At 36.6% G+C, this 11,578-nt stretch overlaps 1 protein-coding gene across 3 annotated transcripts; it reads left to right on the plus strand.

Moving 5' to 3' along the window:
* The first annotated feature begins 3,701 nt into the window (after positions 1–3,701).
* On the plus strand, positions 3,702–10,380 carry LOC106077952 (actinia tenebrosa protease inhibitors-like). Of its 3 annotated transcripts, none has more exons than XM_056015318.1 (3): positions 3,702–3,834; positions 6,228–6,316; positions 9,176–10,380. In XM_056015318.1, the coding sequence occupies exons 1-3, from the start codon at positions 3,815–3,817 to the stop codon at positions 10,171–10,173; spliced, it is 1,107 nt and encodes a 368-aa protein (XP_055871293.1). In that variant the 5' UTR covers positions 3,702–3,814; the 3' UTR covers positions 10,174–10,380. The 3 variants fall into 3 exon arrangements, with proteins under 3 accessions (XP_055871293.1, XP_055871295.1, XP_055871294.1); XM_056015320.1 differs by having other exon boundaries at positions 3,724–3,830; XM_056015319.1 differs by lacking the exon at positions 3,702–3,834 and adding an exon at positions 4,292–4,491.
* The last annotated feature ends 1,198 nt before the right edge of the window (positions 10,381–11,578 follow it).

Genomic DNA, 11,578 nt, shown 5'->3' on the forward strand with positions numbered 1-11,578 from the left:
GAGCTTATATATAGACATATATATATATATATAAAGACAGATAGATAGATAGATAGATAGATAGATAGATAGATAGATAGATAGATAGATAGATAGATAGATAGATAGATAGATAGATAGATAGATAGATAGATAGATAGATAGATAGATAGATAGATAGATAGATAGGTAGATTGATTTGATTGATTGATTGACAGAGACACAGACAGACATATATATAGGCCTATATATATATATATATATATATAGATAGATAGATAGATAGATAGATAGATAGATAGATAGATAGATAGATAGATAGATAGATAGATAGATAGATAGATAGATAGATAGATAGATAGATAGATAGATAGATAGATAGATAGATAGATAGATAGATAGATAGATAGATAGATAGATAGATAGATAGATAGATAGATAGATAGATAGATAGATAGATAGATAGATAGATAGATAGATAGATAGATAGATAGATAGATAGATAGATAGATAGATAGATAGATAGATAGATAGATAGATAGATAGATAGATAGATAGATAGATAGATAGATAGATAGATAGATAGATAGATAGATAGATAGATAGATAGATAGATAGATAGATAGATAGATAGATAGATAGACGAGTGCAGGCCTACTAAGAACTTTGTTTCCATTGGCTGCCACTAAAGTTGTAGTCGGTCACAAGTTCAGTGTTACTGTAGCATGAAGTTGCTGAATGCTACCACCTGAGTAAATCAACACAGAATCTAATATTCCCATCTGATAAAGACGCCAATCAGGATCTAGGACTCATTTATTTTTTCTGTAATGTTTGTAGGCTTTGTACGTTTTGTATCATATATGAATTTTTATTTCCAGTTGGCAACAGCGTAGAGTCCTTGACATTGTTAAATTTGTCTATTTATTTCAAAATCTGTCCCAATCTTTATTTTCCTAAATTTTTCTTTAGGTTACCAAATATATCGCCACAAGCACACACATATACACTTCTTCATTTTGCTTTCTCTTCTTTTTCGTTACCTACTTTTATCCTACACTTTAAAGGAATTAAGATATTGGTCACTAGGCGGTGCTAACTTTTCTCATAAATTATAAAGTAGTTGTGTTAGAGATTAATAAGCACAACAAACTAGATCTATATATAAATGAAACCATTTTACAAATGTTAATGTTGTTACGAACAGCTGTATGCTACGACATCTAAAGACGAGCCTCCAATATATTCTAAGTCCTTTTTTTTTTCTCTATATTTGCCTGACAAACTCAAGATCACTTCTTAACACAGATTGGAACATCGTGACATGCTCAGTGGGGCGACCTGGCCTGGCTTGAATCAGCTCAGAAAGTTTTTCCCTGTCGTACTACGAATTAAACAACAAAGCTCTCGACTCGTGCCCTGGTGTAAACTCCGGGGTGTTCCCATAAGACTTGGGGTTGGCGGGGGGAGGAGAGGATGAGAGAGATTCGCCTAGGTTTAAATCTTCACTTCTTATCATTGGAGGCCACCCTGTAGTAAGATTATAGTTTAGCCAAGACCAACCGTTATAGCAGGCTTGAACCGAGACCCAGCGCTTGATGCGACGTCGCAACCTGTGGGCAGTTTAGACCAATAGCTTGTTGCCACGTCACAGGTGTGACGTCAGTGTCTCGAGCTTCTTTGTTTTCTAACCAAAAAATTAAGAACAAACGTATAGATAAAGAGAGAGTGGGAGTAGATTGTTCACTTTGTGTCTTTTTGTTTTGGTTTTCTTAAAGGAGAGGATCCATTGTATTTACAAAGCAAGAAAAATAATTACAAAAAAAAGCAAAAAAAAAAAAAAAACAAGCTTTAAATAAATTGTAAAAAGCTTATGTAAGGGAAAGAACTCCATAGCTACAACTACATATCTCCATTAGACGTTATTTCCCCTTTTTGATATCAAACAAAATATTCAATTGCCAATAATATTTTTCTATTGATTCATGTCTTGTTAGATACAATAAATAAAGTTTCAACTTGATCCGAGAATGAGTGTGAGAGAAATAACGTGTGCAATTATCTAAGGGGGCAAAACCCAACATATTTATTATATTAATATTATATTTGTTTACGTGAATACCAAAGGATTAGTTTGTTCTCCTTTTGTTTTTTTTTTTTTTTTTTTGTTTTTTTTGTTATCAAACAAAAATAATTAATAACAAGTATTTAATTGGCTATTTTTTTTTCTTTTAAATGATTCATGTGTTGTCTTTGCCAATGAGAAACTGTGCAAAGTTTCAACTTACTATGAGAATGGGTGTGGGAGAAGTAAAGTTACACACTTTTGACCAGACCAACAGAGTGAGTTGATATAAGCTTTGTAGTAAGTGATTGTCACGATTTTTTTTTGTTTATTTAACCACATGCCCCTTCCCTCCTTTTTATGCTCAAATGGAACAGTCCTCGTGTTCACATGTAAAAAAAAAGCAGTATCTTTTGGAAGCTAGCTGCTGCCAAGTATTCTCTTTTAAGCCGCTATAGGGGCTTGTCACTATAAATTATCGATTCAAAACAATTGCAGGGACGCTATAATAAAAGAACACTGTTGCCAACTAAATAAAAAGTGCTATTTTGTGCTACAAGCGAATTAGCTTAAAATCGTGATTTTAACGCTTCTAAAAAAAATGAACAAAATTGATCGTATTAGAGATGTTCATGATAAACAAAACACTGTCAAGGACATTAACTAGAACTGTTGTCGACCAACTAAAAAAGAAATGACCTATAATTTCAACAATATCTAAATGAATAGCAGTTGATCTTCGTATCAATTTCCCTTTATTATCTTTAGTTGTCTATTAGATTTACACAATTCTGAAGTCATAGAAAAGTCTCAGACTTCCTCTGTACTAAATCTAGTTTGTGTTACATACGGAAGAACTTAGAACATGAGATTCGACAGTGCTCAGAGGGGCAAGAACATGTTGCTAGTGACAACAACAAAAAAACTTTTCAAAACTTGTACACCGGATACACCAAAATGTTAGCTTCATAGTTTGTTGTTTCAGCCATGTATGAAATTCTCCAATTGACGAATGGCTTCAATCGCTACCGATTCTATTAATAGGTCTAGTTACTCTAGTCAACAAATAGGCTAGATGACTTTCTCAGATCCTTCCGCGCCGTTCTGCGCATTGAGCGGAAAGCTAAAGAGAAATGTGTGAATTAATGTTATAAAAGCTGATTCAAGTTTCATCAAACAATTTCTGTATAGGCAGTGGCGGAACTCCACCGGGAGTGGAACCAAAGTTTTATTACTCATCCTAAGCAATAGTGATTTAACAAGTAGGGCCAAGATAAGGCTGGTAGGGAGAAATTATCTTTGTCCTTTCCCAGAGTAAAAACAAGAGTCCACTTAGCACGTAACGCACTATTCATCATTCTCTTTCTTCCCCCCGACAATACGCCTGAAACCAATGTTGAAGATCGAATGCTGAAAGAGACCTATGTTTGTACTTGTTAATAATCTTCTGCCCTCCCCTTTGGCCAAGACACTCGGTGGTCGTTCCTGTAGAACACCGTTTGAGAAGGATTACTTTGTATGCTTTAAGAAAGGTAAATGAATATGATGGTCTAAAAATAGAAAAGTGTAAACACCCACTGTCGTCTGTTAGACAAACAAAACAAAACAAAACAAAATGATTTGGATGCGGAAATACTTGTTTCAATAGACATGAAGTGCGTGTCTCTCCTTCTAGTGATGTCAATGCGTTGACAGGATGTTAGGGCGATCGAGGACTAGATTGTGTCCCCTTAGTGGTAGTTGACGTTTTAATGTAATTTCTGAATAGCTATGTATTTATCTGTCTGTAGGTTAGTCAAACATTTTATCAATTAATCAATCACTCTAATTATCTACCTGTCTTTCCATCTACCTAGAATGAACCTGTTTTATTAATCAATCTATCAACATACCTATCCTACCTACCTACCTTTCTATCTGAAATCATTTTATTGGATATTTGTCTGTTCATGAAAACGTTTAAATCTTGTACTTCAAACACACGCTCTCCTAATTTATGGAATGCTGTAGTGCCAAAGTTATAATACTCAAATAATAAATAAATTTTACGTTTGATTAATGGTGAACAAGTTCTTGTTTAAATGTCTTTGCAATACGAATTTGTAAGTGTTTCACAAAATTGTATTGGTTCTAATCTGTAATCTTGAAAAAAAAATAGGGCCAAATCGAACGCAGTTAAATAATTATAAATAGTAACAAGTTAACATGCCTTACTTCATTGGTCAGAGTTCGTGATTCATTTTTTTCCCCTCTCCAATGAACTTGCCAAATTTGTCTTTGAAATACTGGCAGTAGAATCAACATTGACATCGCCAGTGTGTCAACCTGACGTTGTATCATCCTGTAGTGGAAATCTTATTTCTCGTCATAATGTGAAGATTTTGATCTCACTAGTGACTGTTGAGCAACTTACACAAGCTACTTTTATTTCAGGTGTCCCGTTTAAGGTAAACTTAGCTCATAGAAATTTAAATTAATTAACTTGCATTTTCAATTAATATTTTTAAACTTCACATTTCCGTCCGGTCCAACTGTCGTACCGTCATATCAGAACGGTGTTAAGCAATTTCTAGACATAAAAGAGAAAATGTCTGACATTCGTATAGAAACTGAAAGAAATTAAAACCATTTGGAAAATGATGAAATTTTTGTCATAAATATTCCTTAGATCGTTAGAATTCTTACGGGGGGGGGGGAGCGAAGTATAAAATTATATTTTTTAAAAAGCTTTCTTCTGAGGCCTAATACTGAAATTATTCAAATATCGTTATATAGAGAGAGGGCGCAGTCGGCGCACCATTCCCTAAATAGTGCTATCTGACTTTTGCCTCGGATTGGCCGGCAAGTGTCCGCCCATAAAACGGCCAAAAAAAAGCGTTCCTTTTCGGCATCCTTGGCCACTGCACGCTGCTAAGTCAAGGTGTTGTTATCTTTGCATGAATCTTATTGGTGTGTTTTCTAGAATGGTTGCAGGTCTTTAGTTTCAATACAAAAAAAAAATTAAAATCAGCCTACAAGTCATCGTCAATGCAATTCCCTGACAACCCAACACGTTTATTTGATCTTTGATTGACTTTAAGTCACAAACACATGCAACGGCGTATATCTTATCTTCTTATCTTATAAAATACAGACGTTACTTCAAAAAAAAAAAAAAGATGATGATTACGTCCATCTTGTCATGCATGCTAACCAATGACTTTCTGCTAGGGACAATTACATATAGATAAAAGAAACTATTTTTATGTAAATTATTCAATCCCATTGAATTTGATTGATAGGAAGGCTGAATCTGGAGTAGGTTGTTGATTTGGGAGGAATGAAACGTTTTGTTTTTTTTTTTTTTGTTTTTTTTTTGTTTTTTGTTTAAGCTATATAGGCCTACATATATAGTTATATAATTCTCAAAAAGAGCAAAACAACTACTATCTAGGTCAGTGCCCAAGTGTTTGCCAACGGGCCAATGTTTTCGACAATCCAGAACTGGCCTTGAAAAAAAAAATAGGCATATTGGAAAGATTGAGCATTTTTTTCCCGGACATAGGAGTGAACAAATTGTGTAGCTGTACAGAACCTAATGCGCAACGCAGTTCGTTGTTGCTTTGGTTTTTTTTATTCATTTCCGCAGCTCAGCATGCAAAAACAACAACAACCGCTTAATGGTCTCTAGCTTCAATAACGTGATCGTTTAATTAAGGAGCCTATTAATTCATAAGACTTCACTTAGTTCACCTCAGCTGCCTGGTAGTGCGGTTAGTGCGTTCAGATTTATCGATGTTCCAGGATTCAAACCCTGCCCGCTCCCATCCCCCGTCATCCCCCGTCGTCCTGCGGGAGGTTTGGACTAGGAAGTAATTATCTTCAACTCTGAAGGAACATCCGAAACATGTAAAACAAACCAACTGTAGGATTTACCTATAGACAGGCCCCCATTTGTTTGGAGGACCCCCAAATTTTCAGTCTTTTGGAAGAAAGAGCAAAGAACAAATAGTCTTATGGTGGTTACAAGGGGTCCCATATATCTCTAATTGCTTAAATTAATTAGGGCCTTATCAAGTCTAGATCCAGTCCTGCAGAGTCTATGAAATGAGTTTACTGTACCGGAGATTTTGTAATCTTTGACTAAATTATAGTTCAGTTTTATAGACAAGCAGACTAAGAATTTTAAAATCATTTCTTTCAGAGAAAAGTCAGAAGACAAGATGTTCTACACTTTACAAGCCGCCATATTTTTGGTAGTAGCAACCAGTAGTGAAGCCCTGCATCCTGACTGTAAGCAGCTCCATACATTTTAATACAAGAATTGTTAAGTCACTTAAATATTAATATTGATGTTCGTCCACGCGTGGACACAGACTGGTATATTACTTGTTTGTATTAATCTAATAAAAAATATATTATCAATTGAATTTCATCACTTATAGCTTATACTGCTCGACGCGTTTACGCAACTTCCGAAAGTAATTGGTTGAATCCGAATTAGCTATAACCGTGATCCTTGATCACTACATCATGTCGCAATTAGCGGCAAGGCCGGCCTTAGATATAGGTAAACTAGCCAGCCACCTAGGGTCTCTGATTGGTGTGTGTGTGTGGGGGGGGGTTGAGGGCCTCGCACAGGACTCAAAACATTTTTTTACAAGAAATAGCAAAAACTTGTGCCCAATGTTAGGTTTTAAAAAGATTGTTTTATTTTATATTTTCACAATTTATTTTTCTACTTAATTTAGAGTCACTATATTCACTTCGCCTAGGGCCTCCAATTATCTAAGGCCGGCCCTGCTTACGGTTATACTAATATCTTACATTTATCCTAAAAAAAATAACTTTGTTTGTTTTCTATTTATAATATCCTCTATCCCGTCACTTTAAGCTGTTTTCATCATTTATTAAACCATAAGCAGTTCATATCTAAAATGTATAATTAGATTAATTAACACACGGATATGAGTTTGACGCAGATCTTGTAATTTTATGTTTAAAAAAGCAGCTAATTAACAAATAAAGTAGATGAGATTTTGACCTGAACTCAATAGTTTTCCTTCTCCTAGATGGGTAGCCAATTCTGAATTCAATTCCAAACATCCGCTGCCTTGCGGCTATACCCAAACACGGGAAAGGCTTTGGGAGACAACCCTGAGGAAAATTCAGGAGCTGGTGACCCTTAGGCAGATTGTGGCACACTGTGATACAACCTAACAGAGCTTGCTGCGCTACTGATGGAGGGGGGCGGGGGTAACTGATGTTTGGACGACAGCGTTCCGACCATAAACAATGCCCAGGCTTTCATCTTGCTTAATTAAATAGTGTTCATGGTGTACCTTAGTCGTTCTACGACCGAAGGAGGCTAACATTTTCGGAATTGTTGTCTATGATTTAGGGGGGGGGGGGGTCAAATGTGACGTAGTCAAGTATGTCACATAATAGACTTTGACTTACCGGTACTAATATTGAATATTTGGTAGGGCTTGTCTTCAAGAGCCTTGAACTAATGTATGTCACATAACAGACTTTGACTTACCGGTACTAATATTGAATATTTGGTAGGGCTTGTCTTCAAGAGCCTTGAACTAACGTATGTCACATAATAGACTTTGACTTACCGGTACTAATATTGAATATTTGGTAGGGCTTGTCTTCAAGAGCCTTGAACTAACGTATGTCACATAATAGACTTTGACTTATCGGTACTAATATTGAATATTTGATAGGGCTTGTCTTCAAGAGCCTTGAACTAACGTATGTCACATAATAGACTTTGACTTACCGGTACTAATATTGAATATTTGGTAGGGCTTGTCTTCAAGAGCCTTGAACTAACGTATGTCACATAATAGACTTTGACTTACCGGTACTAATATTGAATATTTGGTAGGGCTTGTCTTCAAGAGCCTTGAACTAACGTATGTCACATAATAGACTTTGACTTACCGGTACTAATATTGAATATTTGGTAGGGCTTGTCTTCAAGAGCCTTGAACTAACGTATGTCACATAATAGACTTTGACTTACCGGTACTAATATTGAATATTTGGTAGGGCTTGTCTTCAAGAGCCTTGAACTAACGTATGTCACATAACAGACTTTGACTTACCGGTACTAATATTGAATATTTGGTAGGGCTTGTCTTCAAGAGCCTTGAACTAACGTATGTCACATAACAGACTTTGACTTACCGGTACTAATATTGAATATTTGGTAGGGCTTGTCTTCAAGAGCCTTGAACTAACGTATGTCACATAATAGACTTTGACTTACCGGTACTAATATTGAATATTTGGTAGGGCTTGTCTTCAAGAGCCTTGAACTAACGTATGTCACATAATAGACTTTGACTTATCGGTACTAATATTGAATATTTGGTAGGGCTTGTCTTCAAGAGCCTTGAACTAACGTATGTCACATAATAGACTTTGACTTACCGGTACTAATATTGAATATTTGGTAGGGCTTGTCTTCAAGAGCCTTGAACTAACGTATGTCACATAACAGACTTTGACTTACCGGTACTAATATTGAATATTTGGTAGGGCTTGTCTTCAAGAGCCTTGAACTAACGTATGTCACATAATAGACTTTGACTTACCGGTACTAATATTGAATATTTGGTAGGGCTTGTCTTCAAGAGCCTTGAACTAACGTATGTCACATAATAGACTTTGACTTATCGGTACTAATATTGAATATTTGGTAGGGCTTGTCTTCAAGAGCCTTGAACTAACGTATGTCACATAATAGACTTTGACTTACCGGTACTAATATTGAATATTTGGTAGGGCTTGTCTTCAAGAGCCTTGAACTAACCTATCTTGGATCTTAACATCTATAAGCTACGAAGTAAGTCAATATAATGTTTGATTGTTACGTGCGCAGCAGAGTGTGAATGTGGAATGGTGCGAATGCGTGTTGAAAGAGTGAGAGAAGGACGAATCTAAAGATGGAGTCATGGAAACGAAGTTGTCAATGACATAGTAGGCTACAGTTTGTTACTCAAGACTAAAGTCTTCATAAGCTATTATAGATGAGTTTGTTGGTGAGTCTCATTTGCTCGTAACATTAGGCCCTAAATGTTTTGTGAATGTGTTGAGTAAATAACGACAGAATGATAACAATATATATTTTATCCCTAGATTGTCGGTTGCCATCTCAGGCTGGGCCCTGTCGAGCGTCTTTTACAAGGTTCTATTTTGACACCAATACACAAGACTGCAAAGAATTTATTTACGGAGGCTGCAATGGAAACGCCAACAACTTCCAGACAATGGCAGAGTGCCGGGCTGCTTGTGTGTGCAATCTAAACTACACTAACGCATTGATCTGCATGCCACCGTACTTTCAAAATACTTTCAACTATACCCAGGCTAGCTGCTACGCGGCAGTGAACGGCGCCTGCAGCGCTGTCAAAAAGTCGTTTCCCAGTTATCGCGACTGCCTTGACACGTGCGCCACGTCTGCTTGTTTTCATAGCCCGACATCGAGGCTGTGTCGTCCTGCCCAGACCCAGTACTTCTATAACATGACTTCAAGAGTGTGTGAGAAGTTCCTCTACGGCGGATGTGACGGCAACCCCAACAGATTCAACACTTTGGAAGAATGCAACAAGCAGTGCACTGTGCCCGTCTCTTCCTACAGCAGCCGATCAAGGGTATGCTCCCTGCCTTCGGCTAGCGGTCCGTGCCTCGCCTACATGCCCCGCTATTTCTACAACAGCAAGACGCAGGCGTGCGAGCCATTCGTCTACGGGGGTTGTCAAGGAAACGAAAACAGCTTCGAGACTGAAGAGGAGTGCAGAAAATTTTGCACACTGTCCGACCGATCGTTGGGAGTGGGGGATGGTGAGTTTAGGGCAAGGCGATCTATCGAGTCGTCTGCTGATGAATGTCTCCTACCGCCAGACACGGGAATGTGCCGCGCATATATTGAAGCCTTCTACTTCAACAGTACCACAAAAACGTGCGAAAGGTTTGTTTACGGCGGTTGCGATGGCAACAGAAACAATTTCCGCTCCCCCAGTGAATGCTATGCCACATGCCATCACTATATCGTAAATGAAGGACCAACATCCCAAGAGAATATCAGCAATGACAGTGATAAAGGTCCCACAACTCCTTTGCCCAGCCAGATTTGAAGATTTGGCCTTCCTGCCCTGAGTCAAACTAAGCTAAACAGAGACCTGGCTGAAACTATCATTGTCAGATTGACAACTGATACTTCTGATGCAGCAGTACTTACAAATTGTCTTAGAAACACATCTAATGTGGAAGACTTGAACGCAATGTGCAAAGTGATTAGAACAAACAATGTTCATTTTTTACTGAATAAATACAAAACATCAGCTTGTTCTTTTGTAGTCCCACTTAATCAATAGATTAACAGCGGTTCTCAACCTGGGCTACGTATACTCCTGAAAAGGGGAGGGTATGGGACAAACCAGGTTTACCGGTGGGAGAAGGGGGGCTCAAAATAATTTAGATAGCGCGCTTATCTTAAAAAAAAAAACATTAGCAGGTGTATTTAGTTTAGTTGAAAGAACCAAGAAAAAAAATTAAATGGGGGGGGGGGAGAGAGAGAGAGGGAGAGATGGGGGAACAAGGAGAATCAATAGGTTACAGTACTAGGAAATAAATAGTACATTCAAACAGCATGTCATAAGCCAGGACACTATGAATTCAAAACTATATAGAAGGCTAAAAAAATGTAATATCTGAAATTTTAAACTATCTTTGTAGAGTTCTATCCTCAAAAGTCCTGTAATATCACATAATTCTACTATATCTGATAGACCGTTCAAGATTGAATGTGATACTATTAAGTCAATGGGGAGAGAGGAGCAGGTAGTATTTTAAAAAAATATGCATTGGCTTAAAATAGAAGTTAAAATTTTAACTTTTTTTTTTTTTTTTTGTATAAGAATATTTTTTTTTTAAGAGTGTCGCTACGGATATTATCACCTAATAACTTAGACATACTGTACAAGCTGATGCCTTAAACAACGAGCATCTCTCTGATCCAGTGGTCTGTTAAAAGAATTCAAATATGTCTCCCTTATTTCTTATTGTGTTGTACACAGGAAAAGCCTGAATGTCTGTATATCAGGGCTGTCTCATTTGGCTACATCCACATACACAAATCATATCCCAAAAATGTTTATATCTTTATAAATCACAACTTCAACTGATAGAATTCCTGTTTTCATTATGTAGTTAACACACCAATGTTTACAGATTTTAACAATGTTAAATGGTTCAACTCTATCAGGGGATAAAAAAAACATATTTTTTAATGATCTTTATTGATGTTAAAAAAAATAATTTTCGCAGCCCAAACATTGAAGTTCAAGCTTGCATTTAAATACAATTAAAACATGTAATTATTAAAACTTGTAGCATGATAATATTAGAAACCTGAGTACCTTTACTTTAAAACAAAATCATACAGCATAAAAAATGAAAAGAAACTACAAAAAATATACATTTCTTAGTATTAACCATTCCACTAGTCATTAGTCTGGGCATATACAAAATATCAGGCCT

The sequence above is a fragment of the Biomphalaria glabrata genome, chromosome 17, assembly GCF_947242115.1.
Source record: "Biomphalaria glabrata chromosome 17, xgBioGlab47.1, whole genome shotgun sequence".
Taxonomy (NCBI): Eukaryota; Metazoa; Mollusca; class Gastropoda; family Planorbidae; genus Biomphalaria; species Biomphalaria glabrata.

Coding starts and splice junctions, on each gene's coding strand:
- LOC106077952 (XM_056015318.1), top strand. CDS start 3,815: ATGTATTTATCTGTCTGTAG. Junction 3,835..6,227: donor ATGTATTTATCTGTCTGTAG/GTTAGTCAAACA, acceptor CATTTCTTTCAG/AGAAAAGTCAGAAGACAAGA. Junction 6,317..9,175: donor TGAAGCCCTGCATCCTGACT/GTAAGCAGCTCC, acceptor TTTTATCCCTAG/ATTGTCGGTTGCCATCTCAG.